Source organism: Mandrillus leucophaeus, unplaced genomic scaffold (genome assembly GCF_000951045.1).
Source record: "Mandrillus leucophaeus isolate KB7577 unplaced genomic scaffold, Mleu.le_1.0 Scaffold95, whole genome shotgun sequence".
Classification (NCBI taxonomy): domain Eukaryota; kingdom Metazoa; phylum Chordata; class Mammalia; order Primates; family Cercopithecidae; genus Mandrillus; species Mandrillus leucophaeus.
Window position 1 is genome coordinate 4263373 of NW_012110363.1, and position 21380 is coordinate 4284752.

General features: G+C 36.5%; 1 protein-coding gene across 2 annotated transcripts in view; it reads left to right on the forward strand.

The window, feature by feature from the left end:
• The window catches only part of TMEM144 (transmembrane protein 144), a 54822-nt gene that overhangs the window by 30642 nt on the left and 2800 nt on the right, over nucleotides 1-21380 (forward strand). For both annotated transcript variants that reach the window (XM_011970508.1, XM_011970507.1), the window contains exons 8-12: nucleotides 2370-2437; nucleotides 4448-4566; nucleotides 7246-7365; nucleotides 8480-8577; nucleotides 12916-12969. In XM_011970508.1, the coding sequence (XP_011825898.1) occupies nucleotides 2370-2437; nucleotides 4448-4566; nucleotides 7246-7365; nucleotides 8480-8577; nucleotides 12916-12969 (459 nt within the window). The remainder of the gene's footprint in view (nucleotides 1-2369; nucleotides 2438-4447; nucleotides 4567-7245; nucleotides 7366-8479; nucleotides 8578-12915; nucleotides 12970-21380) is intronic.

Below are 21380 nucleotides of genomic sequence, written 5' to 3' on the forward strand. Positions count from 1 at the left end.
TGGCTATGTAAAATATCTAAGCTTATTTATTGTGGCTAGGTCTATGTAGCAATCAATCAGTATTTCCACAGTTGAGCGTCTCAGCTAGCACGCAGGTTTATTTATTTTGATTAACAGATCTCTACTAGGTGAGATATATATATATATATATATATATCCCCATGTTTTGTAATAATTTAAAGATTCATACAATAGAGGAACCCTAAATACTGCAGAGGAATGTGAAAGTAACTTTAGAAAGGAGGAGGAAGGAGGTTTGGAAGTTGGTCCAGGGCAGAATAGACCATAGGAAGCCCATGAAAGGTAAGTGAAGTCGTATGAGAGTAGGAACTGGTATCCCATTCCACCCAAAGTGAAAAACAGAAAATATGATAGGAGTCACTGTTTTGACCTTGAAGAATCTAAATTAGTCTGGAATAGTAAATCTGAGTGAAACAGGAGCAACTTTTTAAAGGGACCTGATAAAGCACAAGTGTCAGCAGCTGCATATACAAAAGTGACTTCAGGACAAAGCCCCATTGCCATGAACCCAGGCCCTAATCCTTCTCATCTCAAGAAATCTCTCCAGTCTGCCCTGGGCCAGTGCTATCCAGCTGCCCTCTGAATCCAGCGCTCTTCACCCCCAATGGGGTATTGCCCCTTCACAGGGTGCTTATCTTCAAAATTAATCTTTTCTCCTTTCCTTCTTCCCCTATCAAAACTTTTATCAACTAAAGCCTTAGTTAAATTGATGCTAAAGTTGAATAGTAATTAGCTTAAGTATAAAGAGGAGAGGCTTATTAATCCACAGGCATCTCTAATCAGGGAAATATTTCAGGGAGAAGGGAGGATTTGGCTTTGGGAAAGGGTTCCTTGCCTGCTTCAGGGATCCAGACACCTCCTGCCCAACCATCCTCCAAAACAATGGAAGAAAATAATAAAACAAATGCATTTTGGTAAAAGATACACAGTAGGTTAACTGCCTGAGATTTTTCTAGGCAATAAGTTTAAAGATCCATAAACAACATGATTGATGGGTACGCAAACACGTATCATGAGCTCCTTATGGTGAAAGAAACCGTTATTGCCAAAGGAAAACTTGACTTAGCACATAACAAAGAATTCAAATCTACTTTCTTGTCTCTTACAAGAACAGTAAGAGTATATTATCAAGAATACTTCAGCTGGCCAGGCATGGTGGCTCATGCCCATAATCCCAGCCCTGTGGGAGGCCAAGGTGGGCAGATCACCTGAGGTCAGGAGTTCAAGATCAGCCTGTCCAACATGGTGAAACTCTATCTCTACTAAAAAAAAAAAAAAAAAAAAAAAATGAGCTGGGTGTGGTGGCATGCACCTGGAATCCCAGCTACTTGAGAGGCTGAGGCAGGAGAATCACTTGAACCTGAAAGGAGGAGTTGCAGTGAGTCAAGATCACACCATTGCACTCCAGCCTGGGCAACAGGAGTGAAACTCCATCTCAAAAAAAAAAAAAGAAAAGAAAAGAAAAAAAGAACACTTAAGCTAAGAGGCAGTATTACAATATACTCCCCTTATCCACAGGGGATATGTTCCAAGACACCCAAGGAATGCCTGAAACCACAGATAGTACCAAACCCTATACATACTATTTCTTTGTATCTGATCACTAAGACAGCTACTAAGTGACTGGGGGGCAGGCAGTGTATACAGTATGGATAGGCTGGACATAGGACTCCTTCACATTCCAGGTGAGATGGAGAGGGACGATGCAGGGTTTCATCACACTATTCAGAACAGTGTGCAATTGAAAACTTACGAAATATTCATTTCCAGAATTTTTCATTTAATATCTTTGGACTACTGTTGACAGTGGGTAACTGAAACCACAGAAAGCGAAACTACAGATAAGGGAGGGATACTGTAATTCCATAGTAGAAATATGAATTTGCTCATAATTTTTCCTGACTTAGAATAGCCTCATATTGAAACATGGCTTGGAATATTTTATTAACTAATTAGGTAAAAAAAAATCAGTATAAGAAATGCTCATTGATCTTAAGCGTTCCATAGGAGGACAGTCTAATTTCCTTACAGATTATACAGACCATTAAAATATGCAAATGAAACATGAGTGAATACGTTTTATTAGTTTTTATAGGTGTATCACAACAGTCACATATTAAATGTGAGAATTTGAAATGGAGGACTTGCCAACTGCCAAGTCATCCTAAATGAAAGAGGAAAGAATTATAAATAGTTGAGTTTAGAGATATCAGAATACATAGGTGACATGTGTATTATATTTTGAAGCATGTTTGAAAGAGAAGAGAAAAACACTAGAAATATTATCACCAGTGTGATTATCAATTGAATGCTCTTTTTGTTTTAATTTGGGTCAATGTTTTCCATAGGTGATCAACAAAACTCAAGACCCCTGTTCCTGGGTGGATAAACTTTCTACAGTACACCACCGCATAGTGTAAGGAGAAGTTACTTCTTTGCTCTATTATGCTGCTTCACATTTGGTTAAAGCAGTGATTACCAGCATGAAGTAATGTTCATCTCAGTTCAAGAAGAAAATAGTAATGCAAGCTTTGACTTCTATCTCATGCGGCGAGGTTTTGTTTGTCCCCTGCTGAATTTTAGGTACAGATGCCCTTGAGCTCAACTGCTTTGAGTAATTACTAAATCATTGCATTTCTCTCCAAATGATAAGTAGATAATAAAAGCAACCTAATTTTGCATGACTTGTGTAGCTAAAGTAAAAGAAGTAGTATTGTGACCAACCCGCTCTCAGCAGTCACAATCAGATTAGGCAATAAGCTTGTCTAGCACTGCACCACCCGGGATGTCCACCCTGCTCTGGGAATCCCCACACTCCTGTATTTAGACAGTTACAGAATTCCAGACATTCATTGTCAAACATAGTGGAATATTCTGTGTCCGTGTGAGTCCTACTCCCCCTATCTCCATAAGGACTCAGAGAGTTGGGCTCAACATCAGCCCCTCTACTTTATAGTGCGTGTGTTTTTTTTTTTTTTTTTTTTGGTCATTGTTCTGTTTTGGTTTTTGACTTCCAAATAAATATGAAAATACACACTAGTCTATAGCTTGCATTTTACATTTGACGGCTGCTTTAAACTTCATGTGGTGGCACCTTTTGACTCAAGAATAGAAAACCTTCTTTTTGATAGTGTATATACTATTTTTACAGGGGGAAAGAGCAGCACATGACACATAGTAGATAATACATATTTGAATAATTTGAATGAATGAAAGAGTAACCACCTTTGGAAGAAATAAATATGTTGCTGGTTTTGCATCAGAATAAAACCAATCTTTAAAACAAAAATTTTTTTCAAATTTTTTTCACAAAGCCTCCCCTTCATTAAGATATTTGTTAAGAAAAATATTGTTAGTTGTCTTGTAATTAGCTAGGCCTAAAGTCTTCTCTGTGTTTGGGATGCTCCACGGCTATGAAGTCTAGACCTCACGTGACACAAGGATTTCCACTACGAGTAGAACATGTTGCCAAGGTGGTCTTGTGAATTTGTACAGGCTCATATTACTTATAGTACTGTTTAAATTGACTAAGTTAGTTTTTAAGCTTTGGAGGGAATTGTTTTTGCCTACAACTGTTTTCTGTTTGGAGGGTTTTTTGTGTGATTTTTTTTTTTTTTTTTTTAGAGACAAGGTCTCACTCTGTCGTCTGGGCTGGAGTGCAGTGGCAAAGTGCTGGGATTACAGGCGAAAGCCACCACGCCTGGCCTGTTTTCTGTCTTCTGTCATCGTCCTTTGTGTTAACTTCAAGGAACTGTTCCAAAATATGAATCACCTCCCCCTACAATCATTGGAAATGCTTGCTTCATGCAGATACGGCCCAATTCTAACTCCAGTGCTGAAAATGAAACATTTTCTTTTTATAAAAAGGAATGTTTTGTCTGAAATACCCAGATTATTTAATTAAATCAGCACTTCCTCTTGACCATGGCATTGTCAACTAAGGCATAGGCAAGTTCATGGATTTCAATAGCTGTTTTCAACAAACATGCATTTAGTACTTAGTCTGTCCTAGTTCTGTGCTGGATAGTATGGCCTGTTAAAATTTTTTAAAAAGCATAAAGCATGGTGTCAGTATATAGATATCTCAATTTAATTAGAGTGCCAAGTTTATTTATGTAGACCGTACAATATAACTGTAGCAATATTCTCATCCATGTAATAACAATTTATAATCCATTTTAATTTCTATAAATCATGTACTTCTAAAATTAGACACTGGTGGACTAAAGCTGTCCTCCTAGTCCTGATGCCACTTTAATAGTGCAGGGTATTTCTGTGACTTCTGTCAGTCACAGAGCTTGAGATAAATGGGTGCTTTTTGCCTGTTTGTGATTTGCCTTTTGAAGCATGTTTATGATTCCGTTTGTGCGTTCGTGAGAAATATTGCTTTGGGCCAAGATTAATAGTGATTTGTTTGTTTTGTAAGGGGCTGCAGTCTTGCAGTGATATCTGGAGTACTCTATGGATCTACATTTGTGCCAATCATCTATATCAAGGACCACAGCAAAAGAAATGATAGTATATATGCAGGGGCAAGCCAATATGGTGAGAATAAAAAGTTATCTTACTTTATTAATATATATTTGTATGAATATAAAAAGAATTGTGATAATAGTAAATATTGATGGGTCAATTCGATCTTTCTTTGTCATTGTAAGTGATGAATTAGAAAGGCACTGAAGACCAAAAATAATAAAGGATTGAGTATTTTCATATGATCCGTAACATACAAATGCAACCAACTTTAGTCAGGACTCTTTTCAACTACTTGGATCTTAACACATGGCTTCTGACTTTCCAGTAAGATTTGGAAATTATGTTTCAGTTAGATGATCTCTGGGAAAATATGTATACTTCTGCTCTTTTAAAAAGGCTAAAGTATAGTGCATAGTACTTTAAAATCAGGTAAAGGTTAATGTATAGCCTATATGGTCAGAGGATATTATTTTTCAAGCACAGAGTCGTGCACTGGAAGGCCCAGCATAATGTTTCCTGTTAATCTCTGAGTTTCCATTGATAGAATTAATCTCCAGGAGTAAACTCAATACTATATGCAATAGCCTTGTACAGGTTCAAAAGGAGATGAATGAGTGTTTACTTTAGGGATCCTCTGATTATGTTGCAGCATGACTTACACCCATGAAATGATAAGAGAATAAGATTATTCATAAAGTTCTAAATCAGATGGCACAGAAAATTAATGTGACCTCTGTTCAGATAAAGGAGAATTTGGAGGGCAAAATTCATGGGGGAATAATTATTAAAGAAGTTCAGATTTGAACTCAACTTTAACAGAAAAGATAGACTGAGTAGATGCCATAGTTTCCATCTTCCTTTTTGTAGCTATCCCCATGTATATCATTCAAACCTTTTATTGATTTCTTTCTCTTGTTAAAATTTTACACAAATCCTTTTTTGCATTTTTACAAAAAGATAACAACTAACAAAAATAGAATAACATAGGACAAATTAAAATAAGGTCTCACTAAAGAAAGAAAAACAAGAGTGGGTGTATAAAAGGAACCAGAAATGAGTCTAAAATCCTTGTACTATATTTGCATACTTGCTAGAAAGGAGGCGTAAATTTGGCTCTTAGAGTCCTTGTAGGCACAAGGGAAACCAGATCAGCCTCATGATTCAATGAGCACAAGATAAAAAAAAACTAATTGTTCAGGAGCACAGATGTTCTTGGTACAGGGACATAATAAACAATGTCCTCAACAATCTCTACACAAAGAGAACAATGGCTTCTTAGGGGTCTTGCTTGTGACAACTCTGAATGTAATGTGATGGGGACACTTTATCCCAGTTTATTCAAAAAAAATTAGGGGGGATTATTTTTTATTTCATTTATTTAACAACATATATGTAGTATGTGGTCTGTCCTAAGTATTTTATAAATACTCGGTTAATTCTCATAGCAACTAATACCCTTATTATCTTAGTTTTACAATGGAGAAAATTAAGACAGAGACATGAGATGATTTGTCCAAGCCCCAAAGTTAGTGAGTATTGAAATGAGGATTTGTACCCAGATGGCCCATGCTTTTAATCATTGTATTTTGCTTTCCTTTGTGGTGGTCCGTATACAGATGTATTGCCCTTACATGATCCAGAAGTAGGATTTAAGACTTAGAGCAACAGACAAACTCCCTGTCTGTTAAGCTTTACTTCCTAAACATGGCCACTCATCTTTGTCAAAATTTTAGGGGACAGAAACATTGAATCCAACATGGCTTTCCCAGCCAAGAACCTGTAGTGCACCCATCTGTGTGACCACAGTCCCATCTGCTTAAACAGTCAGTGGAGTTGGAATTTTTCCAAGATTGGGCTACCATCATGTGATATTAACTCCCCCATGTACTTAGGTTTATAATCAACAATTGAATAAAACCCTCTCTGGATTAACTTCCTGAATAGCCTTCTGTACAGCTGTCATCTGCAACAGAGATGCTGGTCTCCAGATTGATCAATGGATCCTATAAAATTAGCACCCCCAGTTTTTTTCATTCACATCCTCACTGTGGTCAACCTGAGGATTTGCTATAATTTCTATTGTCATTAGTAAAATTAGGCCTGAATGCCTATTTTAAAAGGGAGGTATTAACATCATAGTTACATAATTCATTGTTTCTCATTTAGCTTTACCAGATGATCATAAAAACTAGCCTTTAGTTTTGATTATAGGAACAAATTTACTACTTAATGTATCTAGATTTTAAATATATTAATTAAAATTCTATATGAACAGGATGTAGAAAACTATGATGAGTAAATATAATTAATGGTTTTCTGCGGGGGGGGTTTTTTTGGTTGTTTTTTTTTTTTTGAGACAGAGCCTCGCTCTGTCACCCAGGCTGGAGTGCAGTGGCATGATCTCCCCTCACTGCAAGCTCCACCTCCTGGGTTTACACCATTCTTCTGCCTCAGCCTCCCGAGTAGCTGGGACTACAGGCTCCCACCACCACACAAGGCTAATTTTTTGTGTTTTTAGTAGAGGTGGGGTTTCACCGAGTTAACCAGGATAGTCTTGATCTCCTGACCTCATGATCCGCACACCTCAGCCTCCCAAAGGGCTAGGATTACAGGTGTGAGCCACTGCGCCCAGCCTGATTAATGGTTTCTTTACCTTTAAGGTTAATTTTGGTGAGTTTATTTTCAGAAATCTAAATATATCTGGAATGATGAAAATGGTGTTTGAGAGGTTTTAATCTCTATTTTCAGATTTAGACTATGTTTTTGCACACTTCAGTGGCATCTTTCTTACAAGTTCTGTCTACTTTCTGGCCTACTGCATAGCCATGAAAAATAGTCCTAAACTATATCCTGAAGCAGTCCTACCAGGTAAGAATATGTACTACAGATCTTACTATGTGAAAGTATCATCTACAACTCATTTAACTTGAATACGTTTCTTCTGGAAACAAAGCCATCCTCTGTGTGTATGTGTGGTGTGTTTGTGTGTGTGTGTGTGTGTGTGTTCATTCCCCCTAATTACTTTTGCCCAGTTCACCAGCAAATATGAAGTATTTTAAATCCTTGAAACTGAATATGAAATGTTGGCCATTATTACAGAACCTAAAACTTAAACAATAAGTTTATTAATAAGATATTTTCCTGTGCCAAAAATCTTCTGTATTGATCATCGTTCTTTACTATTTCTTTTTCACTATCTAAGGGTTCATATATCAACAAATAGGAATATGCAGTAACTTGGGAAAACAGTTTCTACAAAATGTAAGAAGAGATTGTGATGACTTCAAAAAAGACATATGTTAAACATACATGCTTTTGGACTTAATTCATTAGGCATTGATCTTTTTTTAAAAAAATCTCATTTAGGAGTTTATTATAATTCAATTTGGAATGTAGGTCCACAAGTAAAATTTTTTAAAGGCAAAAATAAAGCATAAGTCAGAGACTTATTCTGAATGCCTAACAGATTTATGCTAAAGAATGCCACCATTTGGAAAATGCTGGAATACTTTACTGAATGCCTAGCTAAAGTACTGTGAAAGTTTTAGCTGGTATTTTTACTTAAATACTATAGGGTTTTTGTTTGTTTGTTTTGTTTTGTTTTGTTTTCTTGGCTGTAGCATCACTCTGATTCACTTTATTAATATCTATGGTTTATAGTAAATGATATTTGCAGAGAATGTTTGGGTTCAGTATGTCCCCTAGGCCCCTTTTCACCACCCAATCTCTACCTCTTTGACTACTATGGATACTTTAATGCCGATAATGTGAAAGCATCAATCACTCCACCCATAGCAGGCAAGAGTAGAGAAATTACCTGGTTCTAAAATAACAATAAAACACAGCTCAAAATTCCATATTGGCCAACAACATTGATCGGAATGTATTTATATGTGCACTTTGATATTCCTGTTGTAGCTTAAGTGTGAGTTCTTCAGGAGGGGGACATGGTCTGCAAATGTGTGTTGTCTTTGTATTTCAGGATTCCTGTCAGGAGTACTTTGGGCAATAGCTACCTGCTGTTGGTTCATAGCAAATCACTCTCTGAGTGCTGTGGTCAGTTTTCCAATAATCACTGCTGTAAGTAGCTGAACTGTTTCTCCAAATTTTCATTTTATAAATGTAATCCTGATTTTTCTGAAGCACTGTTAGGGCATCACTAAAGACTGTCATGGAGTTTGATTTTTTAGGAGTGCAATTAATGGATTCGGATAGACAAAGTGACCCTATTGAATCTTCATGTGCTTGATTGCTAAGGAATATTTCTCACCTCATTTTAGCAGGGCTATTAATCCTTAATCTTTAATATCCTTGCAGTTTTTGGTTTGATTGGTTTATCTAATGTCATGTTAGAGACATTGTAATTTGCTATTTGTAACTATTATTCTCTCCTTATATAAAAGTTTATAAATATAAAAAATGATTTTATGCCTATTACCACATCAATGTCTTGACAATTTTGTGAGATTGAAAGTACTTCAGACACCTCTTCCTATGGTACTTCACTGTGTTTTTCTTTTGTTTTGTGTGTGTGTGTGTGTGTGTGTGCGCGTGTGTGTTTTTTTGTTTGTTTGTTTTGTTTTGTTTTGCCCACGCTGGAGTGCAGTGGCACAATCTCGGTTCACTGCAAGCTCTGCCTCCTGGGTTCATGCCATTCTCCTGCCTCAGCCTCCTGATACTTCACTGTTTTTAAGTAAAACTTTCTGAAAGTGCTAAAGCAAGGTGTTGTCTCTGGATGATACCACTTATTACAGCATACTTAATACAATTTGCTTCATCCATTTTTTTAGGTGCCAATTATATAAAACATAGATAATAGAAAAACTTTTTTTTACGTAGGCAAAATAAGTACTCATAAGTACTCATTTTGAAGATGAGAAAATTGAGGCAATAGCTAAGAATATATCTGAAGTCACATAGCTAGGGAAAATCTGAAGACTTTTAAGTCCAGGGTTCCCAGTACACAGTGCTACTTTCTGCCATCAGCATGGAATCTAATTTAGAATTTGTTTCAGGTTCACTAAGGTACTAGGACTGATATATACATATAGGAACTGCTTTCATGTTGGGCTCTTAGGTCTACCCTAGATATTGTAGATTGCTAACCAGCATTCAACTGCATCCTCTGCTTCCAAAATCATCATCACTAACAAAATTTATCTAAAACATTTTAGTGTTTGCATACCTGTGTAAAGCTAGAAAACTGATTTTTAGAAATAATATCTAGTCTAAAAACCATTGATAAAATTTGATATAAACCCTGGGTATCAAACAGTATATTTTGACAGTTCTACTCTGCAAAATAGTTAACTTTCAAATGCAACTAAATTCAAATAATAAAGGGTTTTTTCTTTAAAATTTAAAGAACCTACATTTTAACATTTTTAATCCTGCTGAGGGAAAATCTAGCAAGTTATGAAGAATTTCTGTAGGTCTAAACTCTTCGCAATTGAAATGGCAAAGGACCCAAATTCTTTCCAACAAGGGACGTGTTCCTCCTTATTTCAAGGACACTTAATGTTAGAAGTGACAGGCAGTGGGTATAAAGTTTACCTGTTAAATGCACAAAAGCAAATTTGTAGAGAAAAGTATACAGTATGATGTGTCCCTTGGCTATAGATGCAAATGTTATTTGAAAATATTAAATTCCACCACATAAGGGGGAATAATATTTATTAAAATAGAACAAGCCATTATTTACATCAAATGTAAACTTTTATCTTTATCATATGATAGTGATTTTTTTTCTTTTACTCAAATTATAGTATTGAGCAGATGTGAGTTCTCCAAGAAGGTTTTGAGGCAATTTTTTCTAAAATACACAGATGCAATTAAGCCACACAGACAAATAGAAATACAAACACAAATAAAAAATAAAACCGTGGTAAAGACAAGAAAGGGAACAAATAGTGTAAACGGCAAATAGTTGCTGTGATTAAACATTAAACTTTCCTTAGTGTTTTCAAAAGGATAATGCAATGGGGTAAGTAATTCTTATTATTAGCAGCATATTATGTCCTCAGAACAGAACAATTATTTCTTTTTTGCATTGAATTCTTAGTAGAATGTATCATATGGGATCTCTTAAAGGCAACATTGAAAAACAAATAAACAATATCCTTCACAAAACTTTTATAGTAGACAGAGAGTTGGCTTTTCTACCATTGTTTCTTGTTTTGAGTTAGTATAAAGACTGAGGACAAAATGAAAGGCTAATTCAAAGGAAATAAACCACTGAAGTAGGTGGGTGTGGGCAGAGGATCAGTGAGAGTGGTCACTGTGGCTTTCGGCGACCTGCCCATCACAGAGATTATTCTTGAAAAACTGTAATGGAAGCAGAGCCTTCTCACTCACCACGTGTAACTTTCTTACCTTGTGCGCTTGGTGCTTGTTATCTGGGAAGGACAGGTATTTGGATTTGGTGAGGGAGTAGGTCCCTATTGCTACCAGGCCTTTGCTTGGTTTTATTTTAGTCACTTTAGCCAAGGACAACCTTATCTACAGACAGAAAAGATTTAGTCCCTCCCCTCAACAATCTTACAGTCTTCATCATTTTATTTTTTTGGAAGGGCTAGATTTTTAAAACTTTTTTAAACATAAAATGTCAAACTAACCTATCACCTAGTTTCAACAATTATGAATATGGTCAATCAATTTTATCAGAATACATTTTTAATATCCCAGCAGTACTTTTCTTCCCAGGTATACATATTCCCATAGTTATATATCCGGTGGTAACTAGAACTGAGTTTCCTGAAAGTAGTATCCATTTTCTTTATTAGCAAATAACATTCCATTAAAAAGCCAAAAGAAAAAAGAAAGAAAGAAAAAAGTTACCTAGCAGGAGCTGCTCCATGTCTTCCTTGAAAATTCTAAACTGAATCAGCTTATTCTCAAGATAGGAGCGAATTCACTTTGTTTTCAAAAGCTGATTTACACCTAACATACATTAATTTACAAAAGGAAAATATACAATCCAAATTACCAACTGTTGTATCTCCTATTAAGATATCCTTCCTATTTGGCTCTCCGTGGCCTGAATCAAAGAGTCAGTACATACCTTGACCTATGCTTGCATTACTTTTACCAAAGCACCCTTCCTATAACCACATTACTCACAATAACTCTTAGGCCATGCCTAAACTCATATTTAGAAAACAATCAGACAAGAATCTTCAAAGGTGAATGATACCCCCTGGTATTGTCCTGTACCATGTTCTCTGAAGGGAAATGGATTTTCAGATTAAAAATTATTAGTGATTAGCATAACATTCATATGGTATCCTGTTCTATTGTTTCCTCCTATTCTGCTGAAAGTTAGTGTGGGGTTGCCCAAAAGACCCATATGCTTCTTGTTTGATTTGGATTTTGAGGCTTAGGAACTTATATCATTGATAAAAGGCAGTTCCTTTGACCTATTTCTCTGGCTCTTTTGGTGTTGACTTTCCAGATACTGATAAACAGAGAGGAGTGTATTCTTTTGCTTCACTTACATACCAAGAGTGGAATCAAACTTCGTTGACTCAGTTCTTTGGACAGTTGGAGTAGTGATAGGGGAAAAGCATTTTGGAATCTATTTGAAACTCTTCCAGAGTTTCTCGGGGTTTGAAGAGCAATCATAAAAATGCTAATACAATACACCTTCTCTACAAAGACCACAATTAACCCACATTCCAATTTTCTTCCTTCTCCGCTAAGAAGAATTACCACCAAACTTGAATAGCTTAAAGTTTATAAATTGCAGAATCATTCCTTTTCTTTACCTGTTTGTTCTCATTTCCTCTGTCCTATGTTATTTCATTCTTTTCTTTGTCTCCTGCCCAGAAACTCCTGTTGTTTTTCCTTACATGTTTATTTTAACCTTCCCATAAACCTTTTTTTTAGCATTCGTTGGTGTTTAATGCTAGCCAGACTTGATTGCTCTGCAGTAATATCAGTTAAAATTTTTTTTAAAGCACGAGCTACTTCCACATGTACATTATTTGTTAGGCCAAAAATAATATGCCAAAATTTCTTCAGTTACGAGATTATCTCATGCCAAAGAAAGTTAGAAGCTTGTGCACACTTTTTCTTATTAATCCCATTTCTAGTATCCTAAGGAACTAGGCCAATGGAAAAAATAAGCTATGTGCTTATAAAAATAATTTATGTCAAACATATTAAAGTATTATGTGGCACAAAATATTATAGTATCATCAAAATAATAAAAATGAAGACCATGAAGAAAAGAAAATGAAAAAAAGTCTTCATTTTTTTACTTAGTATCACCTAATGTTTAGCTTAGTGTGGAGTTAGGGTTGATATTATGGGTAGATTTCCCTGAAAACATTTTTATATTGTCTTTAACTTACTATATTTATATAGAATCTAGTCATAGGTAAATATCCAATTTAATTAAAGTTTATATTTTTATTTAAGGGTCCAGGATTTATAGCTGCAATGTGGGGCATCTTCATGTTTAAGGAAATAAAGGTATGTACGAGAAAGGACAGACTTAGAAAATGGGAATGGGGTAGGCCAGGCGCGGTGGCACACGCCTGTAATCCTGCCACTTTGGGAGGCTGAGGCAGGTGGATCACGAGGTTAGGAGTTCAAGACCAGCCTGGCCAAGATGGTGAAATCCTGTCTCTACTAAAAATACAAAAAATTAGCTGGGTGTGGTGGTGTGTGCCTGTAATCATAGCTACTTGGGAGGTTGAGGCAGGAGAATCACTTGAACCCAGGAGGCGGAGGTTGCAGTGAGCCAAGATCGCACCACTGCACTCCAGTCTGGGCAACAGAGCAAAACTCCATCTCAAAAAAGAAAAGAAAATGGGAATGCGTCCAGGTAAGTAAAGTATTTAATATCATGTTTGCATTATTTTCTGAAAACTGTCTGTGGTACCCAGGTCCAGGGCAGACAGCCCATGAATGGATCTGACAGGTAAAACGTTCAGAATGTGATAATGCCTAATTAGGAAAGAAAATACTAGAGCTATGATAATTATAATTATCATTATAACATCGTGTCTCTCTCCACCCCATCTCCAATGGAAAAATGCTGTCGTCGACTTAAATTTCCCTGAAGTGATTTTAAATAACCCAATGAAATATGAGAGTGGGAAATTTGTTTAAAATACGGTAGATAAACAAGATGAAAGATTTTTTTTTTTTATCCTAAAGGTTAAAGTATCCCCTGAGGTAGATCGTCCTTGGGAATAGATGTTTATATTGGTTCCTACTCTCCCAAAGGCCTCCATGTCAAACCAGCAATTTTGTAAGAAAACAGCATGGTAACAGGCAGCTATTGCCATTTCCTTTTCAAATGCAAATGATGGCAATTTAAAATTGCATCATCAAATAGTTCTAGTAAAAGTGTGTGTGTGTGTGTGTGCGCGCGTGTGTGTGTATGTGTGTGTTTTCTTTAAAAATCACTTTGCCAAGCATGGTGACATGCATCTATAGTCCCAACTACTCAGGAGGCTGAGGCAGCAGCATCACTTGAGCCCAGGAGTTTGAGGCCAGTCTGGGCAATAACAACAACAACAACAAAAGGTATAGTCTCAGGAGTCCAACTGGGTTCAAATCCTGGCTCTGTCACATACTAGCTGTGTGACCTTGGCCAAGTTTCTTAACCTCTCTGTGCATATAGTCGTTATCTGAAAATGGGGATAACCAATCAAGAGAGCTGTGAGAATATGAGTAAAGTGCTAAGAACACTACCAAGAACACAATAAATGCTCAGTTAATTTTGGGGGTGAGGGTCATATAACCTAACCCAAACTGTCGACAGAAAAATAAAACAGGTTAGGAGCAGTGGCTCACACCTGTAATCCCAGCACTTGTGGGAGGATTGCTTGAGCCCGGGAGTTTGAGACCAGCCTAGGCAACATAGCGAAACCCCTATCTCTACATAAATGATTTAAAAATTAGCCAGGTGTGGTGGTGAACACTTGTAGTCACAGCCACTCAGGAGGCTAAGGAGGGAGGATTGCTTGGGTTCAGGAGGTCAAGGCTGCAGCAAGCCATGATTATACCACTACACTGCAATCTGGACAGCTGAGTGAAACCCTGTCTCTTCAAAAAAAGAAAAAGAAAGAAATAATAAGAAAACACAAGATCAGAGAACTTCTCCCCTTCTAGCCAGGCATGGTGGCATCTACCTGTAGTCCAACTATGTGGGAGGATCACTTGAGCCTAGGAGTTCAAATCCAGCCTGGGCAACATAGTGAGACCCTGTCTCCTTAACAATTTAAATATTTTAAAATGTTTAAACTTTTTCTAAAAAATTGCTTTAGAACTTTTCCCAGTTACCTTTACTTGTAGAAAAAGTCTTCAGTTGAGGAATATATGCAAATAAAATTCTGTTATTCTTTTCTAAGAATTTTTATTAAAGACAATATTGATCCAAAGACCTCTCCCCCTGTCAAGGCATCATAGACTTGTCTTAATATGCAGTTGTAGTAGCAAATAATTCCTGGTTCTAAGGAGATTAATGTTGCTAATCTCTAAGAACCATAAAGTGAATGTACTTCTACCTGATCTTTAAAATGATTATTCAATTTTAGATTTAAAACATCATTTCAATCATTGTAAATGAAATATTTTGATTTAAAATCCATTATTTGATAATACAATTAACATTCGCAGATTTAAAAAATAAATTTGTTTCAAAAATATGTGGACTGTGATCAGAATTTTTATTTTTTTAAATACCTAAGAACAACTTGAAACATTTATAAACCTGTAAGTTACTTTCGTGAACATTTCTCATTTATTGTAGTCGGAGTTTCGTTCTACAAAAAATAACTCTGTGCCCAAAATATGTTGTAAATCTCTCTACACATATTTCATCTACCTCACAAAAAATGATTTGTTTACGTTAATGAATTGGTTATTATCTCATGTAAGATGCTGAAGCCTTAGAAAATCACAAATTAGTGATCACAGTTTATCAGTAATTACAGGTATAAAGAAGTACATATTTTATAAGTCTGTAATGTAAGTACAGACTTATATTAAAGCATTTGAAAATTATTTTGGTCTTGACTACAATGATAATACTGAATTGAAAATCCTGTTAACTACATATAAGAACCCTGTTCAAAGAGAGAATCCCTAACCAAAAAGTCTAGTATTAATTCTTTACAGTCCTTTATTTAAAGGAGTACCGAAAAACAGTAAGGAATGTTTTGTTTTATTTTTGGTAAAGACATCTTTAAAAAGACACCTCAGATCAAATAGGAAAGTAAGTTTTAAGATTAATATACTATGACCCAATAGGGTTTAATTCAGGAATGCAAGGATTGTTCATAATATGTAAATTAATTAATCTCATTTACTCTACCATATCAAATAAGAAAAGGACATGATAATACTATACTAACCCCTTAATAAGCTAGAAATAAAAGGAAGTTTTTTTATACTAGAACTATTTGATGAATGCAATTTTAAATTCCCATCATTTGCATTTGAAAAGGAAATGGCAGTAGCCGCCTGTTACCATGCTGTTTTTTTATACAGTATGTCTATCAAAACAAAATAGCAATTATATACCTGAGTTTCATGAAACGTAAGAGTTCTCTGTATATTGGAAGTCAAGGATTTCTCCATACTATTATACAATATTTTCTGTAGATCTAGCTAGTTTGGAAACACATGAATAAGAAATGAAATGAATAAATATAGGAAAAGAAATGAGAAGATTATCATTTGCAGATTACATTTTTTAAAAATGTAAGCATTGTGATTTCAATTTATTGGTGACAAAAATTAAAAATTAAAATAAAAATTTTAAAGAATCAACTGAAAAATTTAAGATCCAATAAGATCATTCAGTAAGGCTTGAGATATAAAATAAATATGAAATCAATTGCCTTCCAATATTGTCACCAAAAACCAGTTAAAAAGAGGAAAATAAATGCTATTAATAGTAACCACAAAAATTACATAAATCTAATTAAAGAATTAACAAGTAATGTGCCAGATTTTTAAAATACTGTATTTTACTTTGCTACAGACATTTACTAGAGGACATAGAAGATCAGAAAAATATGGGAGACTCACCACATTTCTGATGGAACACCTCACTGTTATAATTAGGCAGTTCTCTCCAATTACCTTCAGTATAATTCCTGTAAAATCCCAGTGAAGCTCTGTCTAGACTTTTTAGAGTAGGTTCTAAAGTTTGGCTAATTATTTATGTAAAAATAGGCAAAAAAAAAAAAAAAAAAAGCACGAGACACATGTACCAAATATATAAAAAATGAGCTAATTAGCACATGATAGGCAGTTCTCTCCAATTACCTTCAGTATAATTCCTGTAAAATCCCAGTGAAGCTCTGTCTAGACTTTTTAGAGTAGGTTCTAAAGTTTGGCTAATTATTTATGTAAAAATAGGCAAAAAAAAAAAAAAAAAAAAGCACGACAGCACATGTACCATATTTCTGAAATGTGCAATTTAGATTAGCTAGGCCAGTTTTCTTATAAAATAAGGATTTCTAAACCTAAGAAAATGACTGTTTGCTCTTTTCTATTTAAAAAAATGACTAAGATAAGATTACAAGTATTAAAAGAAGAGAGAGGGCCAAGATGAAAGCAAAGAGTTAAAAAAAAAAAAAAAAACAACCTGGGGCCAGACATGGTGACTTATGTCTGTAGTTCCAGCACTTTTGGGAGGCTAAGGTGGCCAGATCACTTGAACTCAGGATTTCAAGACCAGCCTGGGCGATATGGCAAAACCCTGTCTCTACAAAAATACAAAAATTAGCCTGCTGTGGTCGTGTGTGCCTCTAGTCCCAGCTGTTTGGGAGGCTGAGGTGGGAAAATGGCTTGAACCTGGGAAGTGGAGATTGCACTGAGCCAAGATTGCACCCTGGCCTGGGCGACAGGGCTAGACTCTGTCTCAAAATAACTAACTAACTAAATAAATAAATAAATAAAAAATCTTATATGTCATCTACAAACAAAATTTAAAGGATGTCTAGTGGTACTTAACATTCACTGCAGACACCCAATTGCCTCTTGACAGCTGATTTAAAGAAAAATTGTAAATGCTTACATGCCAATCAGTTTAGAAAAGCATCATCAACTAAACACTAAATCTCATAGGAATAATTTTTAAAGTATTTTTGTAGAAACAAGACAAAAACCCCTAAACTCTAAAGAAGAAAACAAAAGCAAACCTGTTATCTGTAGGACTTACAGGTGCTGTCAGTTATATATCTGAAAGCAGTCCTTGAAGATGCATATTTAAGAATCTACAACCTACAGCTGCGAGGAATAAAGCTGAGCGCCAAGCACCTTTTGTGTGAAGAACTTTACTGATTCCATTTAGTTTTAATGCCATCAGTGCTTCAGTTGAATGTTGTCATACTTCTGATACTCTTTTTTGTTGTTTTTTTGTTTGTTTGTTTGTTTTTTGAGACGGAGTCTTGCTCTGTTGCCCAGGCTGGAGTGGAGTGACGCGATCTCGGCTCACTGCAACCTCCACCTCTTGGATTCAAGCGATTCTCCTGCCTCAGCCTCCCGAGTAGCTGGGATTACAGGTGCCCGCCACGACACCCAGCTAATTTTTATATTTTTAGTAGAGACGGGGTTTCACAGTGTTGGCTGCACCCGGCCCTGATATTCTTTTATATCTGATCTCCAGTACTCATTGGGAAATTCATTTTAGATTGTTACATCTTTAAGCTAGATATAAATTATATTTTTACCAACACACTTTAGTCAGTATGTCTACAGTAATGCCAACACAGGCAGTTATTACCACAACAATGTATAGGTCAGTAAGCTACTCCCCAGTGAAGAATGAGATGGTCTATTATCTTAGTAGCTACTTCAGAAATCCAAGCTGAAAACCTTTCTGCTTTGGGAAGAATGTTAGCGTGCTCTTTCCAAGAGTTAACATCCACCTTTGATGAAGGAAAAGCATTGCTGTGGCCCAACTACAATCAGTCTTTTTCTCGAGGAGACTGGGCAGTTTGGGCAGAATCTTAACATTGAAGGGGAAAAAAATTTTTCGTTCCCTGAGAACATTATTCTTCTGTCTACATAGGTAATAAAATAGCACTTAGCAATGTATTCATGTAATTAGATTGTAGAGTGCTTGTAATTGAAGACCCATTTTTTAAATTTAAGTAATTGCATCAATTTCAAATTCACAAAGTATATCTGAAAATCCCCTTAGTGTGTTTATTGTTTGAACAAATATTTATGGAATACCTATTCTGCATTAGTACCAGGATCTAGGTGAGAATTGCAGTCTTAAAAACTAAGAAAAAAAAGGTGCTGGGAAATCCAAAGCCTCCTGTCAGGTGTGTGTGTGTGTCTGTGTGTGTGTTTAAATCAGCTGTTCTGCACTTGGCAAGGTTTTAGGGTACTTCTTGTAGAATTTGGGATTTCAGTGGCTTCTGTTAGTGCTAAGGGTCACACTGAATCAGACAATTCAACTGACCCCAACCTAACTTACGAAGACCTATCTCTGGTCATCAAACAGAGGCAAATTAATCTACTCTGATTCTTTAAGTCGAAGAAAGGGAATATATACACACACACACACACACATATGTATAAAATATTATTTAGTTAGTAACACAATTATTTAATTTTGTTAATTAATACATAACATACATGTATGTTACATATTAGTTAGCATTAATCTTACGAACTAATAATACAAGAGAACTTTCCTTGACAGTTTTCACATTCCCTCCATCCTGGACTTTGTTTCTGTTCTGTTCAGATTTATTATATGAATTTACCTCTGATCTCTGCATTCTTCCAGTAAACTGGAAACACAAGACCTTTAAGGAAGTGTGAGAGAAGTAGACAAAATGAAACCAGACAAAAGTCCATTCTTTGAAGGGAGAATTTCATTGTGGAGCCAGGAGAGTCATGTGTTCCTATTGTCAATCTGTCTATCCTGCCCCAACCCTGTCTCCTGCGGGAGCCCACTCAGAGCTTCCCTTTCTGGGTTTCCCTCAAAGCTGATCTGGCTGCAAGGCAGCAAAGACAGAACCACCCCCCACCATCTAAGCGCTTGCATCTCTGCAGGGGGAAATGAGTCTCCCTAAGCCTACACTTTGCATGGCCTGGCTGTAGGAACCCAAGTTTTGGCGCATGTTCTTCACTGAGTCCTTGAGTGAGCATTAGGAGAGATACTCATGAATCCAGATTAGCCCTGAGGATTAGCCTCTAACAGAGCCCAGGGTCCTGCTTTTATGAACCCACTCCTCGCAACAAGTCAGTCAACTCTTGCCCCAAAGACACAGCATTCTCTTCCCACTACCTTTCCTGAAGTTTTGCCCAAATTTGGGTAGTGTGAGGCTGTTAACCTGTTGGACCCCAGTGGCCAGAATTTTCACCAGAGAGGGAGGCTACCAGCCCTGTTCCTTACAGATTTGAAGCAGGCAGGATGCCAACTGCTGCCTAGAGTTGCCTCCTCTCCATTCCTTTTTACTTTTTCCAGAACCCTTATGTGTCTTCTACAATGACTTACCCATAAACCATTGTTATTTTTCCTTCTTAAAAGGATCTAATAGTATTATTAAATAGTATTATTAAGTTAGATTATCTGATTGTAATCTTAGATATATCTAAAATTAGAGAGGTGCTAGTCTTGTTTTACCTTGTAATGTTCAAACTTTCCCTTAGAATACTGGAGTCTTCTGCCTTGGATTCAGACTCTCCTGATGACCCATGCTTAGGACCCTTAGACCAGGCAGCCAGAGATTGCCATGCCCTCAATGGCAGAGCCAGTACCCTTAATCAGCAGGAAGTAGAGACAGAAGACTGACTTCCTCCCACATCAAGCCTTAAGGATAAGGGATGGAAATCTTTAAGTGGCGGGGAGATGAGACAGAAATAATACAGGGTGGTCACGGATTAGGAAAATTCCAGGCAGCAGTTTCACATGACTAGCCAAAGGAAACTTCAAATAGCTGCAGAGGCCATGGGCTGATAACACCCTGAAAAACAGGGTGCGGATCAAGCTGGCTAAGACCAACTGAGCCCAACGTGGTGCTGGATTTGCCCTAGGTTTCAGCTAGGACCTCATTATACACTCATTAACATACAAATCACACACCCACCAGCACCATGACAATTCCGGGAACACCCATATTTGCTGTAAAAATTAGTGACACCACAGTTCTGAGAAATTGTTACCTTTATCCAGGAATCTTCATGAATATTCCACCTGTCGGTTAAAAAAATCATGAAAATAGGAACCACAACCCCCTTGTATGATTCTCTCTTGAGTATGTCCGTGTTCCCCTTTCTCAAGTGTGTACTTTTCACTTTGCAACAAGTCTCTGTACTTTCGCTAAAAAAAAATAAATAAATTGGACTCTTTAAACATAAAGAAGGATATAGACAAAATGGCAGTCATTCAGAGGGGAGCAGCCAGGACAGTAAGGAAGCTTGAAACCATTCCATATGAAAAATGGTCAAAGAGCTAAAATATTGACCAGGAAGAGAGATGCCTCCGGGGATATACAAGAGTTATTTTTCAATGATTGAGGATTTATCTTGTGGGAGAGATACTAAAATCGATCTATCTGTACTCCTAGTGATGGAACTTATAGGAAATGAAATATTTCTACTTAACACAGGAAGATATTTCTTTGTTAATTCAAAGATGGACTGGGCAACACAGGGAAGTGGTTCCCATCTTTAAGAACAGTGACCCCATACATAACTGGGCAAGTCCAACTAAGTCATTCTTCACACCCTCTCTGCGTTTCTTCCTCACCCTAGAGATCCATCTCCACCTCTCCATCTGCCCTTCGTCATCTTTTCCCTGGAAGACTACAGTCACCTCCTAACTGGTCTCCTTGCATCCATTCTGGCCCCTCCAGTCTGTCTGCCATCCTGCAGAAAAGTGTGAACTTTACACAGTGCAA